Source organism: Trifolium pratense, linkage group LG7 (assembly GCF_020283565.1).
Source record: "Trifolium pratense cultivar HEN17-A07 linkage group LG7, ARS_RC_1.1, whole genome shotgun sequence".
In the NCBI taxonomy this organism is placed as follows: Eukaryota; Viridiplantae; Streptophyta; class Magnoliopsida; order Fabales; family Fabaceae; genus Trifolium; species Trifolium pratense.
In genome coordinates this window covers 36,986,563-37,010,956 of record NC_060065.1, presented here as the reverse complement: position 1 = coordinate 37,010,956, position 24,394 = coordinate 36,986,563, and the positions used below count along the sequence as shown (strand labels likewise).

Sequence of the window (24,394 nt, the reverse complement as noted above, 5' to 3'; positions counted from 1 at the left end):
TAGGATTTTAAAAGACTTTAAAAAAGTCTAGTGGTATTCAATTAGGATTTTAAAAAACTTTAAAAAAGTCTAGTGGTATTCAATCAAGACTCTTTACAACTTACAAAAAGTCTTGTGGTATTCAAAAGTATTCTAATTTCGATAGATTGTTTAAAAAATAGGATTTTAATGGATTTTGATCGATTTTTTTGTGAATTTTGAGCTACAAAAAGTCTTTCCTCATATCATGAGATTTCGATGGATTCTCATTTTTTTTATTTCTTTCACCTTTCCTCATGTTTCTATTTCATGTTTCCTGATTATCTCATGTTTTTTATAATCGCTTATATTTTCTCCCTACCTCTCTATCATGTTTCCTCTTCATGGTTGTCTTGCTACCATAGAGTGTCACGATTCATTATAGGATATAGACATTGAAAATATATACAACAACAACATGTTTCAACAACAACAACAGAACATTATTCGTCTTTGTTTTTTTAATTGTTTTTTTGTTTATTCATTGATTTTTTGTTTTGGTAGAATTTTATTCATTGATTTTTTTATTATATTAATGATTGTTGATTTTTTTATTATATTAATGATTGTTGATTTTTTTAAGGAATGATTAATTTTTATTGATCGATTCATTATTATTTTAGAAGGAATTTATATCGAATTTATTGACTCATTTAAATCTTAAAAGTCTATAAAGTATTTCAAAATCTCAAAAGTCTGTGTCATAAAGTCTCACAAATTCTTGTGTTAAGAATCTTGATTGAAAAAATCATTCAAAAAAGTCTTCTAAAATCTCATAAAATCAATACAATCTCACAAAGTCTTTTAAAATTTTCAAGATTTTTTTGCTAAAATTGTCTTGTGAAATCTTAATCCAATACACCCCCCTTAATTTTACTTATACCTCTATTTATTATGAGAGAGGATATTAAAATAAGTAAGTTAGTTGAATTAAGAGTAATTAAATAAGGACATAGATGGAATAAATTTAAATTTTTAAGAGTATTAAATGAAAAAACCAATGTATAATGTGCTTCCTTAATATATGTAATTTTTTACCGAAGGAAGTAATAAGTAAATGAAATATTATAAGGCAAATGTTAGTTAGAGCATCACTAATGTTCTTTATTTTATGTTTCTTAATTTTTTGAGTGGTTTCTCAACAAGACAACAACATAGTTATTTTACTCAAGTACAATAAGTCTTCATAGTTAACCTCGCATATCATACTTTAATATTTACACTTAAATCCATTATGTTTGGTCTAGGGTTGAGAGATTTGGGTAATATGTTATAGGTTTTAGATTCGATTCTCAACTCAATGTAAAAAAAAAAATTTACACTTAAATTTATTTGATTTAAAATATTAATTGAATTATTTATTTCATTAAAATTCAAATACTAACATTTTATAGCAATTTAATGGATAGACCTGTCACATAGATACATGCCACCCAGAACATATGCTTTTAGCAATAAATAATTTTGAGAAGATGTGGACAGCTTGGACTTGGAGCATTAAAATGCCGTAAGATAGCTTTTCTTCGTGCACATTTTTTTTTTCTATTTGGATTTTTTTTTTCTTTCAATAAAAATTTCGATTTTCATTTATCGAATTTTTTTCCTTAAAAATTTTGATTTCTATGTTCCGAATTACTCCCTCCGACCTTATTTATAAGCAAAAGTCAACAAAAAAATTTGGCCTTAAATATAAGTAAAAGTTACCAAAAGTAACTTCATTAAATGCTATCATTTCAAAAGTACCTCTTGTTCAACTTTTTACTTGATTGTAAAGTCTTAATGTCAATTTAATATTATTAGAAGATCATTTTAAAAATTGTAATAAAAATTTCACATAAAATCAAGACAAAAAAATTACTCTAAATAAATATACAAAATGAAATTTTAACTTTCAAAAGAGCAGAAAGGGAGTATTTTCAAAGACAAAATTGAATACGCAAGAAAGGAAAAGAAACACTGGGCCCGGGGAAGAGAAAGTATCATGCTCTAATAAATGAAGTGGGATAGGACATAGGAGAGTGTACAATTCGTGCGTAACGCTTAACACACCAAAGATGACAAGTTATCAACAGCGATGCACCACAATCACATTACTATTACAACTTCTTCTTCTAATCACCACCACTTCACCACCGTTACTCACTAAGGCGGAGTGCTCCTCTTACTCTTCCATCTTCAGTTTCGGCGATTCCCTCGCCGATACTGGAAATCTGTATTTCAGTTCTCACCAACCTTCCGATCACTGCTTCTTCCCTCCCTATGGCGAAACCTACTTTCATCATCCCTCTAATCGTTGCTCCGATGGACGCCTCATGATCGATTTCATCGGTATTTTCAATAAATTAATAGATAAGTATTTCTTTTTTTTTTTGGCTTTCACCCTCTGATTTCTAGGGAAAGGGACCCTAGTAGTCCATAGTTCGGGTAAGTTCTGGCGGTTCCAATCCCTTCCCAAATGCAGTTGGGGGTCGAACCGTGCTATTGCTATATCTGCTTGCTTAATAATAATATTAACTAACTGGTGTTAATTGTGTATATAATTTGTAGCTGAGTGGTTGGGGATTCCAATGTTGAAACCGTATTTAGGAATTAAGAATGGTGAATTGGAAGATTTGAGTGTGAATGAAGGAGTGAATTTTGCTGTTATAGGAGCAACGGCGTTGGAGGATAGTTTCTTTGAAGAGAGAGGTATTCATAATACTGTTACCAATTATTCCTTGAAGGTTCAGTTGAATTGGTTCAAGGATCTTCTTCCTACTCTCTGCAACTCTTCCAAAAGTAAGTTCTTAATTATTCTTATCTAATAGTACTCTACTAATTAGACTCACACGAACGAACAAGTGTAGAAATCTCATATTCTTTTTTCAACCTCTCTAGTGATGTTTTTAGCAGGACTCAACCAAATATTTTATGGGTCATGCTAACGAGTGCTCTAATACTCTCTTTATGCATTCCATTTTAAAAAAAATTATTTAAAAAAGTAAACACTACTCCAATTCAAAAAATTATTGACTATTTACTTAAGAGGTTTTACAAAACAAATTATTTTAACATAAATTTTCATAAGTTTGTCAAAGAAAACATAAATTTTAATATTATACAATTATATTAAATTTATAATCAAATAAGAAATGTAAATAATCATCTAAAATGAAAAAGTAATATAGTTTAACACATATCATAAAACTCATTTTAGTAATTATATATTCAAAATTAATTTTGATTTAAACTATTCAAACAATATAAACCGATAAAAATCACTTTAATATTAATATATTTAAACGTAAATCAAGCTAACTCATTTTTCTCAAAAATTGATTATGCTAAAATTAATTCAAAATTAATTTTAGTCACGGCATATCAAACATGTACTTTGTATAACCGTTGTAATTTATGATGATAAACTTAGTATTTTTATTTCTTAGTTATCGTAAAAAAAACTTACTAGTATTTTTATATTTTAGTAAAAAAAAAAGTCCCCGATTACGAATGGCACAAGCATATTAAAAAATTATACTCCCTCCATCTTAAATTGAGTGACACATTTGATTGTTTCACGCATGCCGATACATAACTTTGACGATTAATATTTTTAATTATGTTATAGTAAAAATTATAAAAATTTGATATTTTGAAAATACTAACGCACAAATCCAATAACATCTTATATGCTAATATTTATTTTTATATATTAGTAAAAGATATAGTCAAAACAATATGTATGAATGACTCAACTACACATTTGGTCTCTTACGTTTATTTTAAGTTTCAATTTGGTCCCTTACGTTTAAAAAGTATCAATTTGGTCCCTTACGTTTTCATTAGGTTTCAATTTAGTTATTTCCGTCAATTTTGTCACATGTGACAGTCAATTCGCATATGTGGACTGACACGTGGACACTTTGACACAGTGACACGTGTATGGTTCAAACGGTGTTAGTGACAAAACTAACAGAAAGAACTAAATTGAAACCTAATGGAAACGTAAGGGACCAAATTGATTCTTTTTAAATGCAAGAGACCAAATTAAAACCTAAAATAAACGTAAGGGACCAAATGTGTAGTTAAACTTGTATGAATGGTGCAATATAGTCAACTGTATCACTCAATTTAAGACGGAGGAGTACTATATATACTCCCTCCGGTCCTTATTATAAGGAACAATTTGAAAAAAACACACATACCAAGAAACCTTATCTTTCTTAATAAAAATTCTAAAATTTTACAATCTATTCCAAAACTAACCTTGGTGTATTAATTTATCCTTAGGGAATATATCACTCTAATTAATGCATAACTTTGGAATTGATACAATTTAATAAGGGTAAAAATGGAATTGTAAGAATAAATTTAATGATTGTTTCTTATAAAAAGGACCAAATTTTTTTTCCAAATTGTTCCTTATAAAAAGGACCGGAGGGAGTAATAATTAATGAGACGGAACCATCTATTTTGACTTTTTTGTTGGTAGTTAAACCATCTATTTTTTTTGGTTAACGGTAGGTAAACCATTTATTTTTACTTTGTAATGTGAATCATGTGATAATTGTACAGTGTATCGTTAGACTTGTTAATGCGGACAATTGTAATAAGTCTACAATTAGTGCTTATTAATTTTTTTTATATTAAATATTATTTATGGATCTATTAGAATTGTATATGATCAAATAAAATATGTACCGAAATGTTCAGGCTATCTTGCAAGCGATGTGAGACGCATTATTCTAAAATCTTCATTTTACATGTTTGGAGGAGTTAGTGCTAGAAGTTTGCTGTCATAGTTCATCTTGCGATTATTGAAATTAGGTGGAATTAATTTTTAAGTATCATAAACATAATCTATCTTAAACATACATTATGTAACATATTTATGTCCTTATTACATAAGGTCGTCAAATAACATTCATAAGCTGAAGCTGATTCTAAACCACTGATAAAAAATGAATCAATAGAATAATGCAAGTAAGTACAATTAGTAAAATTACTGAATTGAAGTCTGATCTTGCAAGGCTGCCATGAAGTTTTTGGAAACTCATTATTTCTTGTGGGAGAGATTGGAGGCAACGACTTCAATTATCCTTTATTTTTACACAAGAGCATAGCAGAGATTAAAACATATGTGCCAAATGTAATCAATGCAATAACTTCAACAATCAATGTAAGATTATTTTCTTCTTCTTTTTTTTTGACAGAGTCAACGTAAGATTATTTCTATTTTTTCGGTTAAGTAGCCTAGTGGTTAAAAATTTCACGCTTAAGGTGGATAAGTGGGATGACCGGAGTTCGAACCCTGACCCCCTGCATATATAATGCAATGTCCCTGCCAACTGAGATAGGCTCACGAGATTCTTTTACAAATTCTATTATATGACTAAATTCCTAGTATTTTAATTTTAGCTTTCCAAGCATAGTTAATTTTATATTTTGTGTCTTCACAGGAGTTGATTGATCTAGGGGCAAGCAACCTCATGGTCCCTGGGAATTTCCCATTGGGATGCTTTGCAATCTATTTAACAAAGTATGAAACCACAGATAAGAACCAATATGATTCAGCTGGTTGCTTGAAGTGGTTAAACGAATTTTCTGAATTTTATAACCAGAAGCTCCAATATGAGATACAAAGACTAAGAGGAATTCATCCTCATGCTAATATCATCTATGCTGATTATTACAATGCTGCATTGCCATTATATCATCATCCCACAAAATTTGGTAATTCAACTTTCTCAACTCCTACTGTAAATTAGTACAACTTTATCTCAAAATATGCTTTCATAGAACAACTTCAAAAGTTTGTTAAGAGTCCACATTAAATGAGATATGGTTCTGAAATATGTTTATAAGTGGGAGACATCTCTCACTTTATACAAATTGGTTTTGTAGAGCTGCGTTAAATATAATCAAAATTTTAAGATGATATAGAGTGTATTCGATATTCTATGGATCACATGGTATCAGAGTTTTCTAGTCCTAGACATGAAGTTTTATAGGATTGACTTAAGTCTGACCCAAATTTCCTAGAATATAGACACATTGTATTGTGCAAAGTCCATGTATGAAGAGTTTATAAAAAATGGATTATTAGTCTAGGACATCGTTTCTTAAGGACCTGGATCTCTTGCTGTATAAAATCCCACAGTTACACGATGAATTTGAACTTGGCCATTGATTTGAGATTCGTCGGTTTACATTTACTTTCACTAAATTATTATTAAACAATCTTCACCGTAAGATTGGACGGTGAAATTAACAATATAGACCCACAATACATACTTGTAATCCAAATCTATTTCATAACTATTGTGATATGATTTACAATTTGATGCCAATGCAGGTTTTACAGGTTTCAAATCATGTTGTGGAAAGGGAGGTCCATATAATTACAATGGATCAGAACCTTGTGGTAACCCAGGCGTGATTGCTTGTGATGATCCTTCTAAGTATATTTCATGGGATGGTCTTCATTTGACTGAGGCCGCATATGGATTGATCGCTGATGGTATCATTAACGGACCATGTTCTGTCCCTCAATTTAGGTCCTTGTGCTCCATGAATGTGAGCTATGGATATGGATATTTCAATAGCTAGAGCATTTTACCTGTCAGGCTGCGACTAATACATAGTCTCTCTAGTTCTGAATATAAGAAAAAATGTACTTTTTACTTGTAGTATACCAAAGCATACATATCTTTCAAGCATGTATACAAAACTGAGTTTTCACTTGCTGCAGTCTTTAACAATTACTGAAGTTGCATTTGAGTTCAACATTGTCAAGGTTTTTGGATTGTGCAATCTATATATGTGTTAGGAGTAGGACACCTTATCATTTGAGCTAGTTTTTAAGAGCAAATCCAAACTCAATTAATAACAATAACTATGTAGATTTTAATTCATGTTTTTGTTGTTTAAAAAACAACAACCATGAGAGAACAATTTTTTACCATAGTTTACTTACCTCACGACCGAACTCTGGATTAGTAGGATTCATTTCCCCTAAGAACCAGAGGGTTAATACCAAAAAAAAAAAAAAAAACAAAAACCATGTGAGAAGTTTTAACATTGAATTGAAAAGTTTACCAATAAATCTACCAATAATACCAAAAAATAATTTCTTTTGAAACATGAATATACCAATAAATAAACAAACAAGCATCATTAGACAAACACCGAAACTTATCCAATGTGCTGTATATGATTCTGTCTTTATCAGTTATCAATTAAAACGTGGACAATTATATCAAAGCGGACACTCAATAGAACAGATGTATAATGTATTGTTCAATCAGTAACAAACCAAATAATGGCTTGGTCACTACAACAACGATGGTTGTTTCTTGTGCTTCCACTGGTTTTTGCCACTTCTGTTACAAGCTGCTACACATCAATCTTCAGCTTCGGAGATTCTCTTACTGATACAGGCAATTTGAATTTCATTTCTTCACCACAGAGCCCCAATTGTCTGCTTCCTCCTTATGGTGAAACCCATTTTCATCACCCTACTGGAAGATGCTCTGATGGCCGTCTCATCATTGATTTCATAGGTATCACACAATTTCCATCATACCCATTTTCTTTTTCACTTTAATCTTTGATAAAAATTCATTCTTTATATGTACCCAAAATAAAAATTCATTCTTTATAACCAACTCTGTCTCTTTGATGTTGTTGATGATGATATGTTTTTTATGGTGTTGGGTTTGTGTGAAGCTGAGTCTTTTGGGCTTCCGTATGTGAAACCTTATCTGGGTTTCAAAGATGGTGAAGTGGAGGAACATGGAGTGAATTTTGCTGTTGCTGGAGCTACTGCTTTGGATAGAAGTTTCTTTGAAGAGAAAGGGTTTACTGTTGAAGTAACTGCAAATTACTCTCTGATGGTTCAGTTAGATTGGTTCAAGGAATTGTTGCCTTCTCTATGCAATTCTTCTTCAAGTGAAGTTACCTACTCTTCACTTTCTCATATTTTGTTCCTATAATTGCTTATTTAATTTTTTGATGTGAAAAAACATTTTTTTTGTATTTTTATAGTTCAAGGACTAAATAGAAGAGTCATTGATAGTTTAAGAATCAAATTGATGATTTAGTAATGAAATTATTCAGTAATGTAGTAAGGATATGATTTATGAAATGTTTAAGTGATCTCTTTAAAATATTTGTTACTTTGCTTCTTCTTTCACTGTTTAGATTGGTAATTCTGGTTTATGGGATTTCATTCTTGTAGGCTGCAAAGAAGTTTTTGGGAGCTCCTTGTTTATTGTGGGAGAGATTGGAGGCAATGATTATGGTTTTCCCTTGTTTGATAAAAATGCTTTAGGAGATCTTATTACTTATGTACCACCAATAATATCTGTAATCACTTCAGCAATCAAGGTAAGAATTTAATTCAGTCTTAATTTGAAGGTTAACTGGTTAAGTAGTAGCTATTCAAATAACTTTGTCAAGCTCAAATCACATTGGAATCAATGAAATAGTGAGAGTCAGACTACTCTTAGTAGGTTGAAAACAACTTCTAAGTTATTTTCATAAGCAAATCCTGGAGAGCTTGTGAAAATAGGTTGAAAACAGCTTATGGACTAGTCATAATTTAAGCTCTCTCAAATAATCTCAGAAATGGTTATGCCAGTAGATAAGCTCAAATAAATTAATATTAGTAGGCCTAAGTTTGCTATGAGAAACCACAGATTCACTTGTGATTTTTTTTTTTCTCCTGCTTAACTCATTTTCTAATCATTGGTTAATTTATGAGTTTACACAGAAGTTGATTGATTTAGGAGCTGTAACAATTTTGGTTCCTGGAAGTTTACCACTTGGGTGCAATCCAGCCTATTTAACTATGTTTGCAACTACAAACAAAGAGGAGTATGACCAAGCTGGATGTTTGATATGGTTAAACGAGTTTTTCGAATACCATAATGAGAAGCTTCGTATCGAACTAAATAGGCTTCGAGGGCTATATCCGTTTACTAATATCATCTATGCAGATTATTTCAATGCTGCATTGCAGTATTACAAATCTCCAGAACAATATGGTAAGTCTGTCCTCTAATCTTCCTAGCTTTTTATGTCAGAGGAATGTGTCTGTGCTTCAAGAGAGCATAAAAGTTTAGTCATATTTATGACTTGTTATGGTTCTGTTCGTTAAGGAAACCAAATTGAACCGAACCTTACAACAATTCAGCAAAACTTAACCGTACTGTTATTTGTTTGTTCTAAACCGAACTAATATAAAGGTTGAGTCCTCTGGTTTTGTTGAGCTAAACCGAACTGAAAAAAAACTGTGACGGATAGTTCACAAACAGTTCGTGTCTTTGTGAACTATCGGTAATAGTCTGGTTAGATAACATGAATCAATAGTTTACAATGGAACTAAATTTTAGGTTTGGTTACTTTCACATTTAGTTTTAGTATTATCTAGAGAATCTCTATGCCGTGATTTTTAAGTATATAACCAAATCATTGAAAAGTGATACAAGGATTTGATTGAATATTGTTACAGGATTTGATGGAAATGCTTTTAAAGTATGTTGTGGAGGTGGAGGTCCTTACAATTACAATGATACAGCACTATGTGGAAGCTCAGAAGTGATTGCATGTGATGATCCTTCAAAATATGTTAGCTGGGATGGATATCATTCTACTGAAGCTGCACATAGATGGATTACCAAGGCTATATTAGAAGGATCATACACCATCCCTAAATTTAGTGTCTCGTGTCTTAGTAGTGAATGAAACCTTTGGAGATTTCTTTTAACTATGCAATGAAATAAAAATCAATGTATTAATGTAAAATATCAGTCTTACCAGTGAAACAAAATTTCAATGTCACAGTCTATTATCTATTTCATGCATATAAACTGAGATAAGAAAATAAAGTTGTGTTTGCAACCAATACCTGAAAGTAACCAAAGGTCATTAAAATATCTACAATCGAGTAATGTGGCCGGAGCCACAATGCTTGATGTAGAATTCTTCAATAAATAAGGACATCGAAAATTTCTATGACGAATAATTCATGAAGCTGAAACCTTCCCTTTACACGACTAAACAAGGTGACATTGAACACCTCCATGCAGGTTTTACAGGTCTCAAAACCTGTTGTGGAATGGGAGGAACATATATACAAAATATGCATATCTTTCAAGCATATATAAAAAGCTGAATTTTCACTTGATACAACCTTGAAGATTGCTAACAAGTTTTTTGAATTTAATTAAGGGTCACATGAATTTTCACTTGATACAAAACTGAATTTAATTAACTGAATTGGTATTGTCATCTAAAAAAGGTAAACGGCACAAGTTTGTTGCTCATTTACCTTTCATTCATGTGTAATTATCTTGAATATATATGATTTACAAGTTATTAAAAACAAAATTAAGTGTCTTATTATCAATATTTACTTTTTTCATATTATTTGTAGAGCTGTAAAAAGGGCCTTAAGGGGCCGGCCCTTTAAGGGGCGGACCCACTTATTCCTGATTATTAATTTTATTTAAATTTTAAACAATTTTTCTAGTGTCGTGAACTTATTCTCGTTTTCTTCAATCAGCACTGTCCACGATCGGCACCCTAAAAAAACTGTGTTTAAAATTTAAATAAAATTAATAATCAGGAATAAGTGGGTCCGTCCCTTAAAGGGCCGGCCCCTTAAGGCCCTTTTTACAGCTCTATTTGTATTTTAGAATAGGAAGTGCGGAAAACAAACGTACGCGATATAGATGGTTTTCTTAAGATTAAATCACTTCGATCCCGTTTTTTCAAAAAAATAAAAATAATAATCACTTTGATCCCAAGCTCTTGACAAATGACAACATTTCAAGTAAAACTGAGCATTCAACTAAAAAATAATCATTTAAGTGAAATTGGATATTCCAAAGGCTAGAGTATGTCTCCATCCAACTCTTTCCATCCACCTCTCTCCTTCTAAGTCTCTCCATCTGCCTCTCTTATTATGAAACTTCTTATTGGTAGAATCTTTTATGGCGGTGGTGTTCTTGCTCTTAAGAATTGCTATTTTTTTCTCCTTTTTATACTGTGTGCAGACTGCAATGAGTGAAATGGTTGTGTCTCAATTTCTTCTTTTAACGGAAAACAAATGACGTCAAGAAGCAGGGGAGGTATGCGACGATTAGAAAACTAAATAAGGAAGGTTAGTGTCTACTTAAAAATTAGAAAGGAAGGTTAAGGTTAGTGTTATTTTAAGAGACCTTGAGGGGTGTAATTATCTCTTTAATTTAACATATTTTCCATATGGGGTAAAAGTTTATTGATAAAAAAACATGCATGATGTTCATGACATTCGAAAGCTTTTGATGAAATGATCATTCTTTCAAAAGGCAATCGTATTAGAGGTGACAAATCGTATTATAACTAGAATATATCGGAATCTTGTGGTAAATCTGGTGTGACTGTTTGTGATGATCCTTCTCAAAATATTGGGAGAAAGATTCAAATACGAAAACTAACCTTAATTTAATAGCTTATTCTTCTGCCAAGCTAACATTAATTCCTACAAAACTGAATTTGCACTTGCTTTAAGATTGCCGACAATAACTATGAGAAGCTTTAATGTTTAAGAGCTTATCAATAAAACATAATCGCTTTGAGTTAGTGCATTCGTATACTTGCAACTCATTACTAGTAGAGGTGGGAACAGGCCAGGCCGGCCTACATGGCCTAGCCTACATAGGCTCAGGCCAGGCCAGCCTATTTCTTTAAATAGAGCAGGTCAATGCTTTTTTATAAGCCTATTTAGCTAAAAAGATCAGGCCGCAGGCCGTTAAAAAAGCCTTTGAGGCCTACTAGGCCGGCCTATTTAAGTTAACATGAATAATATTTTTATTACGATTATTATTTATATATTAAAATTTATACTTTGATTAAATTATAAATCTATTAACTTTTTAAGTAATTTAAGTTTATTAATCTACATTAGTTTTTAACATATATAAATGTATTATTATAAATTAGAATTGAAATATGATGACATATATAGTCAAATTGTCTAAAATATCGAATGGAACATTATTTTATTAGTTCATAAGTATATTTCAAAATAAATATAATTATTTATTTAAATATGTTCATATGAAATAGGCTTTTAAACAGGCTAACAGGCCAAAGGCCAGGCTCAGGCCTAGAATTTAAGCCTATGATAGGCCACAGGCCAGGCTCAGACCTTCGATTTTTTGACAGGCCAGGCTCAGGCTTGGCAAAGCCTAGCTCGGCCTAGCCTATTCCCACCTCTAATTACTAGTACTCCTTATACCTATTTCCATCATCGATATATATTTGTTTGTGTAGAAAAATTGTATTCTTACGTACTTGTTTTCAAAGTTTCATGCAAATTTAACTAAATGGGCTTTGAGTGTTATATATTCTTCCACCTGTATATCATCTTTAAAATTATTTCAATGAGTGTTACAAATAGTATCGTATTAGCTTTTTGCATCATTCAAATCTGCATGTGTTGCAAACTAGCAACGCAATTGAGCAGAAAAATCGAGTTATATAAAACTTTTCATGGTTTGGTTCTAAACTTGAACTGTAAATCATAGAGCTAAACGGACACACCATTTTATACTAAATCAATTATTTGCAAATCAAATGGATACACCTAATAACATGCTAACTGTTGGAAAACAATTATTTTGACCTAAAAATCATAACAGCTTTTACAGATACATATGACATAATGATTTATTTTAAATGACTAGGTATAGCATTTAACAAATCATGAATGTAATTGTCAAAAAAGAAAAAAATCATGAATGTAATTAATGTCAGCAATGAAAACACAAAACACCAAAAATGTTTACTAACTTTTTAAGGAATAAGTTTAAGACATGTAGGGCAAATCTTTCGCTCAACCTGCTAATGGCTACAGCAGGTAAGCAGCCAAGAAGCCCTTCACTAAAAGTGAATTGATTTGCGCCTACACACTAAAAGTGTGCCACAAAGAATACCCTATCTCGTGGAAATACCACGCCACCCCTAACTAAAGAGGGAAGCGCTCGGCCTTAGGCGCACATTGTTAAACAACAAAATATACAAAAAAAATAACACAACAATAACAATAGAAAAGAGTGGACACAAATACCACACCAAGAACAAAAGCATATATCAAATACTGCATAAACAAAAATAAAAACGAAGAAACATACATTAAACCAATAAATATTCAGTAATAATATGATAACATGATACCAAAAAAAAACCAAACATCTACCATAACCAGATGCCCAATAGTAAATTGAAATGCTAAGATTAAAGTCTTGGATAAGATTGTGGCATCAAGTCTTACATCTTAACAAAAATTAATACATCAAAACTAAAACATGAAAAGACATTGATTCTATCTTAATTCCAAGAAGTGAAACTCTCCGATTATTGACACAATGAAAAGATGACACACCATTTAATCTCCCTTCTTCCTAAAAGAGCAACCTTCTGTAAGCCTTGCACGTCCACCTGTTGGCTGGCACAAGACGGTCTGACAGTTGCCGCACACGACAACAGTCTGAGAGTGGCTAAAGACAGTTGTTCTGCATCCAAGATAATAATATATATAAGCAAATATAAACATACAATGAAGCTATTTGGAAACAATAACAATATGTAGAACCAATCCAACTTACATGTTGAAACAACCCTGACATTTTACATCCTGCAATAAAATAATGAAACCAAGATCACTAAACATTCTTAACAGAAAAAATTAACATAGTTGTAATTCAAAATTCAAATGAAGGATTAATGATAAAGCATATAAACAATACCATGAAGAAAGAGTTTGGTGATTGAACAAGACGTTTGAGCTTGTGCTTTCTCTTCTCAAGCTCAGCTGGTGGGTTTAACAAATCAATATCATTTTGAAGAACCTATACAAATCACAAACAGAGTAACAAACATTAATCACCAAAACCAAATCATATACACTCATGCAATAAATTGGAACAGATTTATAAAATGCTTATTTCAGTACGTCATTTATCACTTCTTGAAAATGACAAAATTGATTAATCATATAGAATCGATTCTCTCAAACGAATAAGCTAGCAAATGAAGCTTTATAAAATGAGATCCAAAAATATTTTCATTTTACTGGAACGAGGAAAAACATGAACAAATGAAAAATGAAAAACATAAGAACAAAGCAGGAAACACAGATTGAGATCTGAAACGGAAAAGGAACTAACCATGGTGGCTGGCCGAAGATGGCGGAGGAACAAGGAAAGCACACAATAGCAAAAACCCTAAAAATTTCAGAAGAAGATATGGTTTAGCGTGAAATTTCTTATATAAATGTTTTATCGGACCCGGCCCAATATTTTCTATTGGGCTTTTTATTAAATCATTTAACCTTCGCTTCTTATATTACTCCCGGTCTTGTATATAAGAAAAAGTTAAACTTTTTAGATTCATTGTGGAATTAATGTATCTAAACAATAATATAGTTTAAATATATTTATTCTACGATGAATCTAAAAAGTAAAGTGTTTCTTATATATAGGATCAGAGGGAGTATTTTAGATCTTCTTTTGTCACTCTACCGGTTACTCTCGCGCCCTACGCGTTTCCCGTTTTACCCTTCCGCTACTTCTGTTTTACCCTTCCGCTACTTAAGTAGTGGATATTATAAAGATGAGAATATTTAGAAAAATATTTTTTTAACAAGATTTTTAGAAAAATATTGTCCTCTACTTAAGTAGCGGGCGCTATAAAAGTAGGGTGTTTTCGGAGGTGTCCGCTACTTAACTAGCGGATGAGACTAATTTGGTAAATTTGTAGGGCGCGCGAGAGAAGTAGTAGGATGGCAAAAGAAAATCTTATTTTATTTTGAGTTCTTCTTTTTGCACTTTCGAGTCTTTCATCTGAACCCAACCTTATTTTACCACCTCGCAACATAGAATGTGAGTATGTAAATAGCAAAAATTAGGAAAAAACAGTTTGCATCTTAGAATGCAAATCTTATAAAATATAATATTTGTGTATCTTTCACCCTTCATTTACACTTATTTTATAATATTCATTACTTAAGTTGCGAATTCAATTTACATTTTTCTTCTTCCAAAATTTGTGTTTTCTGAGTTCACTACTTAATGGGGTATTACACCTGGATAAAAGATAGACTGACAACAAGTTGCGCTGCTAAATCATTTTAGATGGCAAAATCAATCCTACTAAAAATCACATTCATTGATACATATTTATGATTTTGTTTTTAATTAACATATCCATGAATATTTATTTTCACACTTCCATACTTAGAAGTCAATTCTTTTAGAAAAAATAATGATTGTAAGACATATTTTTTCTAAAGTGATTTAAACACGCAACATTACAAAATGACAACAACCTTAAACTAAAAAAATAATTAATCACAATGAACATGAATAAACTCTCAATTATATCAAGGACATATTAATTAAAAGTCATCATCCTCATGATCCATAAGCTTCCAAGAACCATCTAATTGTTGAACCATACCCTTATTCTCCACAACTCTCCATGACACTGGCACAAGATATTCAACTTTTAAAGCATCCAAAGACTTATTCACAAGTGCAATATCACGATTAACCTCAAGTTTAAAACCTCTTTTAATCCCTTGTGTTCCAGCTACACCATGCAAATAAGCTTCCAAATTATGCCAACTTAATGGATTTCCTGGACTCTTTAAATACATAGATTTTGTTGTATCAATTTTTAATTCTTCACCAACATCTGAATATCCAATGAAAGGGTAATTTGGTACAATATCTAACTCGTTTCGAATGCGTAACGATGAAAGATCTTTGTAGCTAGAAAAAACCTTTTGAAAGTTTATGTCACCAACTCTTGGACTTGCAAAAACAATTGATGTAACTAGTGATGCCTTATGAGATTGATCAATTGGTTTGTTGTAACCATTTGTAACAATGTCTATTGCATTTAGTGTTGCAATTGCAGCACCTAAACTGTGTCCTGTTATTGTTATGCTTATTTCTTCATTCTTGTATTTCTCCACCAACCTTCTTACCTCACTTAGGACCTACATATATCAATAATTATCAATATCAATAAAACCATGTTAGCATCATCATTAATTTGAAGTAGAATTAGAATTAATGTTTTCATAGTGATATTTTAACAAAAAATTGAGTAAGGGTAATCCGAAAAAAAATGACTAAGAAAAATTACAATTAATTAAAGTGACACCAATTATTATGATACCACCATTTTCAAGAAGATTTGGATTTTGTTCTTAAGATTAGAAAGTCAAACTCATTCCATTAGTTGTTACCTTAATTTTTAATTGAGTTTTAATCTAGTCCCAAAATATTTTTTTAACGGATGGTATTTGTGAGCTTAATTCAGTTGTTAGGTGTTGAGATTTATCAAATGTGAGTTAAAAAGTTTCACATTGGTTAGAACCAACATATAAGTGAAAAGACTCATAACTTAATGTGATTTTTGGTGAAAATGTGGTGTCAAAAATCACTTATGTGGTTACTCTTATTCCGATGTGTGATCGAACCCAGTGAGACTCCCCTCATCGGCTATTGTGGTGTCAAAGTCGTTTTGTGATTGCTCTTAGCTCAATATATTAATCCAATCCAATAACGTTCCCTCACATGCAGTGGCGGAACTAGGGGAGGGCTGAGGTGGGCCGCGGCCCTCCCCTGAAAAATAGGAAATGACTAAAATACCCTTGTGGTTTTTATAAAATCACATATTTATAATACTATATATTTTTATGAAGGAAAAATGATCCAAAAGGGAAGTGATAGGCTAGTGGTAGAGGTTTAAGTGCCTAAAATTGTTAGGACATTTGAAGGTCATGGGTTCTAACCATACCTTTGTTAGTTTTTGCGTTATGTTTTAGTTTTTTTTTTATTAAATCAATCTTCTTAGACCATGATGTAAAGACCTAATTTTAAAATTAATGCTTTTAATATGATATATCAATTCACATAATTTTAAAAACAAATATTTTCAATTTCATCGATGGTTATCTTATATTTATAATTAGTGAATAAATTTCAATCTAGAATTTTTTTATTGTTGAATTATGCAAGCAATAATTATTATTGATGATTTCAAGTCGATCATTTGGCAAATGTATAGTATTATTTTCAGATATGTAATTTAATGTTTTAATTTTTAAATTATTGCTTATTATGACTTAAATTTTTATATGCAATATAATATTTTTTATTTAATTTATATATTATAAATTTTTTAACGGCCCACCCTAAAATAAAATCCTGGTTTCGCCACTGCTCACATGACCCAACGATAGGGACATCATATTATATAAATACAAGAATGTAGATTCGAACACTAAACACTCTACTTATTTACCTTTCGGTGGAATTCTAATCACAAGATCATTTGACAAAAAAAAATGTTGCAAATGATAGATGTAGTTTTGAGGTACTAAAAAAGTTGGAATTTTAAATCCTCAACTTGCTTCCACATACTCACCCAATTTATGAGAAATCTTTGCTACACTCAAGTTATGTTGGGTATGATGGCATCTCATGTCAAAATTAATTAAAATTTTAAATTCACTTCAAAATTAATTAAAATTTTAAATTTACTTCAAAATAATTAAACATAAAAGCGGGGATAAAAGATATTCGAATTCTATAGTATATGAGTGTTTACCAAAATATTTTTTACATAAGAACTAATACAAACCAATATATCGGCACGAATAAAAGAATATCTATTTGGTGAATATTCTGGTATGATATTGTTAAGGTTATTTATGTCAATATCTAGTCAACATGAATATTGAGCTATAGTTTTGTATATGAGGTACGTAGAATGTATCATCCCTAATGAGTATGGAGTTATATATACACGCCCCTCCTCTCATGGAGGCGGCGATTCCTTAATAAGAGGGAAGTTGAACCCACTTCTCGTGATATTTGGCTCAGATGGCCTATCTGAGCGGGCCTTATTGGGCTTCTCATCTCATCGGTGTGGCGGAGCATTAGGCCTAGGTAACTCACCCACCAGTACAGTAGTACTTATATGTAAAATTTAACATCATATTTACAAGTTTTTATGGAGTATCTGATCCAACAATGTAAGTCGAGTATTTTACAAGTCAGAACTTATCTATATATTTACTCTTCAAACAAATAATAAAATATACATTTAAATATAATATGTTTCTTTTTCAAAGATTGGCATCAAGATGGTTCGTACTCTTCAAACAAATAAAAAGATATACATTTAAATATAATATGTTTCTTTTTCAAAGATTGGCATCAAGATGGTTCTTTCTTTTGGTTAACTGAAAAGGAAAAGAAAACAAGAAAGGAAGCTACTCCCTAAGGAACACAGGCAATGTATCATGTTGGTTTATGAAAATGGCAAATCACCTAGTATTTGCATATATTGACTATTTAAAATAACTAAAGAAATTGTTAAAAAAAAAAAAAAAAAAAACCAAATGAAATTAATTAACAAAAAATGAATATCTCCCCAATTTTAAAAAACATAATCTAAGGATTAACATGTACTAATATATAGATTTACCTGGTCTCGGGCACTGGTCTTATTGAAGGAAGATTTTGGATCTTCAGAAGTATAAATTGAGTACCAACCTTGATGTACTTTAGGATTATTAATGTTGTTGTTACCAAACACTTTAGGAGCAGAAACCAAAATAAATTCAAGATCATTAACCCATTCCAAACTTTGAACTGTTCCTCTCCAAGCAATAACAATATCTCTTCTACCCAACACATTTTTTCCTTCATCATTAGCCACAGCAACATATCCAATCCAATTTGATTCCTTGCTCCATGCTTCTCTAGATAATGACTTTACAATAAATGCTTCCGGAACATTGATTCCGGAAGTTGCATAAATAAACTTTGTCACGGAATATTTGAAAGGATTTCCATTTTCCAAAAAAACTTTGGAAAATAAATCATTCTTTGCGTACCTACAACTACCTGCAAACTTCGATACTTTCTCTGTATTGAAAGCATCGTAGGTTGCCTGTGCCATTTCACCGTAATGGATTATGTAGCGTCGAAGATCAATGTTTAAAGGGTCTAATAGTCCTTTCCATTGATTTTCGCCGCTAAGTTGTTGCCATTTGTTTGCTATGTTGTTGTTGATGATGATGTTGTTGTTGTTGTTGTTCATTTTTTTCTTTAAATTGTTTCTCCACCTTTTAATCATGATTGCTACTCTACTTGTTTTTTTTATATGTGGAATATGCAGAGATGAAGAGAGCTTCACCTTCATATATATGTGAATAAATGAGTTGTATTTGACTTTGGAAGGATAGAACAATTATGGGATCAATTAATTTTTTAGGTAGTTCCATGTTATAATTATGGTACTGCATATAGTATAGAATAATAAAGGGAGTAGATGCCGTTTTAATGAAGCAAAATTTAAGATGTCTTTGGTTTATTTTTAGGGCTAGTTTGACTCAGCTTTTTTTAGAGCCTATGCAAACAGCTTATGCAATATAAATTATAGGTTTTATGTTATTTTATAAGTTCACACTAGTGAAAATTATAATTTTATAAGCTATTTTACCATAAACTACATTGACAAACTTATAATAATATATAAAAATTGTATAAGCTGTTTGCATAAATTCTAAAAATAGCTGGGCCAAACGAGCCCTTAGTAATATAAATATGATTTTTACAAATAGAAAATTAAGTTAGAAAATATGTTGAAGGAATTCTCCTAATTATTTTATATATTTTTATATTAATATTAATTTTTTACCAATTTTATATATTAATTTTAAAAGTATCTCTAGAAACATATGCATTATGCGCACAAGAATGATTTTATCACAGAAAAAAGAAAAATACACAACACAATAAGATGATCTGGTTAAAAGATCATATACTTTTTTTAACCACTTTCAACTTATGAAGTCTTTAAACTCATATTGTTTTTTAAGTAACATCATATCCAAAGTGTCATCTTATCCAATTACTGAGTTATTGAACATTGAAGGCTCGCAAGACATTATAATTGGCTAGGTCGTTCACCCAACAACAACACCAAACGTGTCATCTTTTTTATAAGTTTTTTCACTTCACATAATAACATTCATAACGGAGATATTCATTTTCGAGTACTTAACTGAACTTCACATGTACACATCATTAATTTATAATTTTTTAATAATAGTACTTAATAAGTACTCAATCTCTCCAACTCAACATCTCTTAAAAAGTTATAAATGGATCCCACCAATAACACATTCCACCAATAACTATACATCATTATAAATGGGACCCACAAAAACAAAATAAGTATCACTTCTTATTGTATAATCAGTACCTATTAGATACTCTTTGTGTTTTGTTCCAATGAGGGTACCTATTAGATACTGGTACTTAAAAAAATAAGTACCCTCCATTTGAGATGGTCTAATATTATTCGTGACATTGTAATTTATATTTAAAGTCAACTCCTACTATTTAGAGGCTCTATGAAAATATTAAAAATAGACCTTTGAATTTTAGATCCTACAATCCTTCATTTTAAGATCTACCATTTTTCATTTTGTCCTTCAATTTACTAATACTACTATTCTATATTATTTATATTCCTATTTTTTGAGCCATATGATATGGGTAATGTGGCGCATGCATGTCCCGACTCTGATCATGATCTTAAATGTGACCAAGTACTTATTTCAACTAAATTATTGGATATTCAGTCATCTTACAATCAATGTGAAACTTCTTTAACACACTCATTCGCGCCCAACACTATTAGACTTGGAGTGCGGATATAAATGGTGGGTCTGATACCATTTTAGAATTTGGTTTTGGGCCTAACTCAACCTTATAAAACCGGTTTATGATGTGAGGATTGTCTCTTTATTATAAACACATATCCATACCATCTCGCAAGTGTAACACTTTGGTGATCCAGCATTGTCATTTTAATGAGAATAGAATCCCCCTCAAAATTGTTAATATCCTAATTGAATAATGCTAGCAACACACTCTTTAACAAACACACTCCAACACACTCTTTTTTATTAGTTGAAATTCACATGGGTCCCATAAAAAAATGTGGACCCATATAACTTTTATGAGATCCATATAAATTTTAACCAATAAAAGAGAATGTGTTAGAGTGTGTTTGTTAAAGAGTGTGTTGCTAGCACTCCTCTATCCTAATTAGCACACGAGCCCTATTTTAGTGCCGCAAGCAAAGCGTTACTACACCCATCCTTTAAAGAATCACAAGGGGATATGGATGAATGGTTGTGAATTTTTTGGGCTTTCTATTTAAAAATTAAAAGATTACCCTTTTGACTTCTTAAAATACTCATACTCAGATATTCTATAAGTGAAAATATTTTTGCAAATAAATGTCTATTGTCACATCATATTTGCAAAAGTAAATTGTTCTAAAATAAATTGCCACTTTTAATTTTAAATATTTACAAATACACTATCAACAATTTTAGCCTAATAAACATAATAATATTGCAGACATTATCTTCTCTGTGTTACAGGTTTTCAATTCAGATCAAGTGTCACTTTTCATGGTTTTGTTATGGAGTATTTGGCAACAAAGAAATGACAAAGTTTGGAGAGACAAGGTTGAACCGTTTCAACATGAACGTGCACGTGCTATCAACTTGCTTACAGATTGGAAAGGTGCGCAGAATCACAAGAACTTGCACTCCCAACAACGACAACATAATACTGCAATTTGTTGGTCAAAACCTCCAACTGGTCGGTACAAATGCAATATAGATGCATCATTCTCCAAACAGCAGAACAAAGTTGGAATAGGTATGTGCATCCGAGATGATCAAGGAAGGTTTGTTTTGGCCAAAACAGAATGGCTATCGCCCATTACTGATGTCGATATAGGAGAAGCTCTTGGCTTAATCAGTGCTCTCAATTGGGTCCATGACCTGCAGCTGGAAAATGTTGATTTTGAACTTGATTCAAGAAATGTTGTCACTAGTTTCCATAGTAAGCATCCTAACATGTCTGAGCTCGGAGATATTATTAAGGATTGCGTACGTGTCTATAACACTTATTTTAGAAACTCTCGTATCGAGTTTATTAGGAGACAAGTCAATGAGGTTGCTCATGCCTTAGCAAGGGTGGCCACATCTCTACCTAGTTTCCACCTCTTTATTGATGTACTCATATGTATTGGTAACATAGTTAATAATGAAATGCTATAAGTCTTTTTCCTTCAAAAAATAAAATAAAATAATCAGACCAACAATAAATTGGTCCAAGGTAGTAAGGATTTTACCCCTCTTAAGCTTATGGTAAAAAATTTAATTTCTGACTCATACATATGAAAAAAAAAAAATTAGTTAGAAAGGGATAACCTATCTTATGTGCCCACATATTCACTAACGGATCGCTAATGGCGATAAAAACTTGCGTACCAATATTATCATTAGAAAAACAAGTTAAAACTTGTACAAAAGAAATTGAAGAAAACGACGAAAACTACAATCCACGTTTTGGTCTCAAACAAAAAATAGGCCACATTATATTTGATCACATCTTCAATAGCATAAGATATAGAATGCTGTCCTGTTCTTGGCAATTTTTATATATGTCCCAACTCCTAAGGTACATTATTTCTTATTCTTAAAGTAACAAACACTACGTATGACACATAGTATATGCAGATAATATTATTGATTAATTGATAATAACATGCTTGCAAGTTTTAGAAACACATGACACACAGCTAGTTTGCGATGCATTCGTTAGATGATGCTTGGCAGAAAGAGGTAAATTCAAGAAAAAGAAAAGGACACTCCTCTCCTCCGGATGACCTAAGCTGGAGGGACCCTATTTCTTACCTTAATCAACAAGAAGACGTTAGGATTTAGGAACCACCAACAAGTTATACCTCTTGTACAGTTGTACTTGTTCAAGTTCAACAAAAAATGTTGTACCTCTTATAATTGTAATACTAGTACACATTTCAATGGAATCTTATCTCTTTCTATCCAAAAACTTAGGAATTATAGTACATTCTAGAGGGTGTCTTGGATAAAGTTTTAAGAGACTAGTTGAGCATTTTAAAAGATTAAGTCACCAACTCATCATAGCAATAACTTTTAAGAGCACCTCCAACGGAGGTGATTTTGAATTGCGTCTGCCACATGTCATAAGAAAAAGTAGCTATTTATTATTTTGACATGAAATGAGTTTCGCTATCTGTAACTTGGTTGCATGCTGAAGCAACGGTCTTTGACAATAAAACAATATTATTATTATTATTATTATTATTATTGTTATTATTATTATTATTTTTGGTACATAAACAATATAATTATTTTTTGTTTTAAATAAATAGAAGTAAAATATAAATATATGAGGTAAAATGATAGGGTCTAATATGAGTTTTTAAGGGTTACGCTATTGGAGTAAAATTAAAGATGAGTGAGTTGTTTCAAAGTGATGTGGTTCTAATGAGACCCACAAAATACCCCTGTAATGGGTGCATCATTGGAGATGTTCTCAGACTATTTGGAAGTGCTATCGTTGAGGGTTAGTCAATATGAACCTAATTTGAGTTTTTTTTATCAATGAAAAAAAAAACACTAAGCTTTAGGAAATTGAATTCCCATAGAGTCCCCTAAACAAATGCTAGACAAATTAAGGAGAAGGACAAATTGAAAACATTTTCAGTTCTTGCAGGAGCAATACTTCTAACTTAGCAAGTCAATTAGCACTAGCATTCTCTTCGCGTAAGGTGTAAACAGGACAAGCTGTCACTCTTTATGTATAAGAGATTGGATATAATTCACCAAAGGCACATAAGGATAAGTATAAAATGTACACTCTCTTGAATAAACTTCAAAAAGTCATTTGAAAATCAGAGTCGCAAATCACATTTCTGAAAACCATGATTCCAAGCAATATCAAGATTATGAGAAATAGCTTGAAGTTCAACGTTAATATTAGAAGTGAAACCACAACTTCCTGCAAAACCTATGATCCAAACCTCTGAAAGTGTTTCTCAAAAGACCACCAAAACCAGCTGTCCCTGGATTGCCAATTGAGATACCATCAACATTGATCTTTATCACATTCTCTGGGTGCCGAGAAACAACTCTAGGGGTTGATATAAAAAGTATAAAGTATAATTAACTTAAAAGACCAAAAGTATAATTTAGCCAAAAAATAAAAAATGCCTCGTTTTAAACTATACTGAAATACCCGATTTTGATTCAAGTGAAAACCCGCCAATTAGAATAAAGGAGGTCACGCGTCACAGTTTTATATTGCAATTTTAGAGACTAAATTAAAGATAGATAATAGTTTAGAGACTAGATTGATGGTTTATTCTACTACAGACATTTTCAATGTTACTATATCATTAATCAAAGCCACGG

The 24,394-nt window shown here is 31.3% G+C and overlaps 4 protein-coding genes across 6 annotated transcripts; 2 read left to right on the top strand and 2 right to left on the bottom strand.

Moving 5' to 3' along the window:
* The first annotated feature begins 1,966 nt into the window (after positions 1-1,966).
* On the top strand, positions 1,967-6,907 carry LOC123897295 (GDSL esterase/lipase At1g28610-like). 2 transcript variants are annotated; one of them, XM_045947884.1, is made up of 5 exons: positions 1,967-2,346; positions 2,566-2,796; positions 5,028-5,176; positions 5,457-5,730; positions 6,362-6,907. In XM_045947884.1, the coding sequence occupies exons 1-5, from the start codon at positions 2,073-2,075 to the stop codon at positions 6,604-6,606; spliced, it is 1,173 nt and encodes a 390-aa protein (XP_045803840.1). In that variant the 5' UTR covers positions 1,967-2,072; the 3' UTR covers positions 6,607-6,907. The 2 variants fall into 2 exon arrangements, with proteins under 2 accessions (XP_045803840.1, XP_045803839.1); XM_045947883.1 differs by having other exon boundaries at positions 1,969-2,346; positions 6,353-6,907.
* A 187-nt stretch (positions 6,908-7,094) lies between these two features.
* LOC123897296 (GDSL esterase/lipase At1g28600-like) lies at positions 7,095-9,904 on the top strand. 2 transcript variants are annotated; one of them, XM_045947885.1, is made up of 5 exons: positions 7,095-7,559; positions 7,726-7,953; positions 8,237-8,385; positions 8,771-9,044; positions 9,512-9,904. In XM_045947885.1, the coding sequence occupies exons 1-5, from the start codon at positions 7,319-7,321 to the stop codon at positions 9,742-9,744; spliced, it is 1,125 nt and encodes a 374-aa protein (XP_045803841.1). In that variant the 5' UTR covers positions 7,095-7,318; the 3' UTR covers positions 9,745-9,904. The 2 variants fall into 2 exon arrangements, with proteins under 2 accessions (XP_045803841.1, XP_045803842.1); XM_045947886.1 differs by having other exon boundaries at positions 7,099-7,559; positions 7,726-7,947.
* A 3,255-nt stretch (positions 9,905-13,159) lies between these two features.
* LOC123897724 (40S ribosomal protein S27-2) lies at positions 13,160-14,355 on the bottom strand. Its single transcript, XM_045948468.1, has 4 exons — positions 14,214-14,355; positions 13,794-13,895; positions 13,653-13,681; positions 13,160-13,559 (listed from the first exon to the last, which is right to left on the bottom strand). Exons 1-4 carry the CDS (start codon positions 14,214-14,216, stop codon positions 13,433-13,435), a joined length of 261 nt encoding a protein of 86 aa, XP_045804424.1. The 5' UTR covers positions 14,217-14,355; the 3' UTR covers positions 13,160-13,432.
* A 744-nt stretch (positions 14,356-15,099) lies between these two features.
* Positions 15,100-19,374, bottom strand: LOC123900128 (phospholipase A1-II 1-like). The gene is made up of 2 exons (XM_045951456.1): positions 18,550-19,374; positions 15,100-16,048 (listed from the first exon to the last, which is right to left on the bottom strand). Exons 1-2 carry the CDS (start codon positions 19,267-19,269, stop codon positions 15,443-15,445), a joined length of 1,326 nt encoding a protein of 441 aa, XP_045807412.1. The 5' UTR covers positions 19,270-19,374; the 3' UTR covers positions 15,100-15,442.
* Positions 19,375-24,394: the final 5,020 nt, after the last annotated feature.

Coding starts and splice junctions, on each gene's coding strand:
- LOC123900128 (XM_045951456.1), bottom strand. CDS start 19,269: ATGAAGGTGAAGCTCTCTTCATCTCTGCATATTCCACATATAAAAAAA. Junction 16,049..18,549: donor AGACCAGTGCCCGAGACCAG/GTAAATCTATAT, acceptor TGATATATGTAG/GTCCTAAGTGAGGTAAGAAG.
- LOC123897295 (XM_045947883.1), top strand. CDS start 2,073: ATGACAAGTTATCAACAGCGATGCACCACAATCACATTACTATTACAA. Junction 2,347..2,565: donor CCTCATGATCGATTTCATCG/GTATTTTCAATA, acceptor TATAATTTGTAG/CTGAGTGGTTGGGGATTCCA. Junction 2,797..5,027: donor TCTCTGCAACTCTTCCAAAA/GTAAGTTCTTAA, acceptor TGATCTTGCAAG/GCTGCCATGAAGTTTTTGGA.
- LOC123897724 (XM_045948468.1), bottom strand. Junction 13,682..13,793: donor CACCAAACTCTTTCTTCATG/GTATTGTTTATA, acceptor ATTTTATTGCAG/GATGTAAAATGTCAGGGTTG. Junction 13,560..13,652: donor TGTCAGGGTTGTTTCAACAT/GTAAGTTGGATT, acceptor TCTTGGATGCAG/AACAACTGTCTTTAGCCACT.
- LOC123897296 (XM_045947885.1), top strand. CDS start 7,319: ATGGCTTGGTCACTACAACAACGATGGTTGTTTCTTGTGCTTCCACTG. Junction 7,560..7,725: donor TCTCATCATTGATTTCATAG/GTATCACACAAT, acceptor GTTTGTGTGAAG/CTGAGTCTTTTGGGCTTCCG. Junction 7,954..8,236: donor CAATTCTTCTTCAAGTGAAG/TTACCTACTCTT, acceptor TCATTCTTGTAG/GCTGCAAAGAAGTTTTTGGG.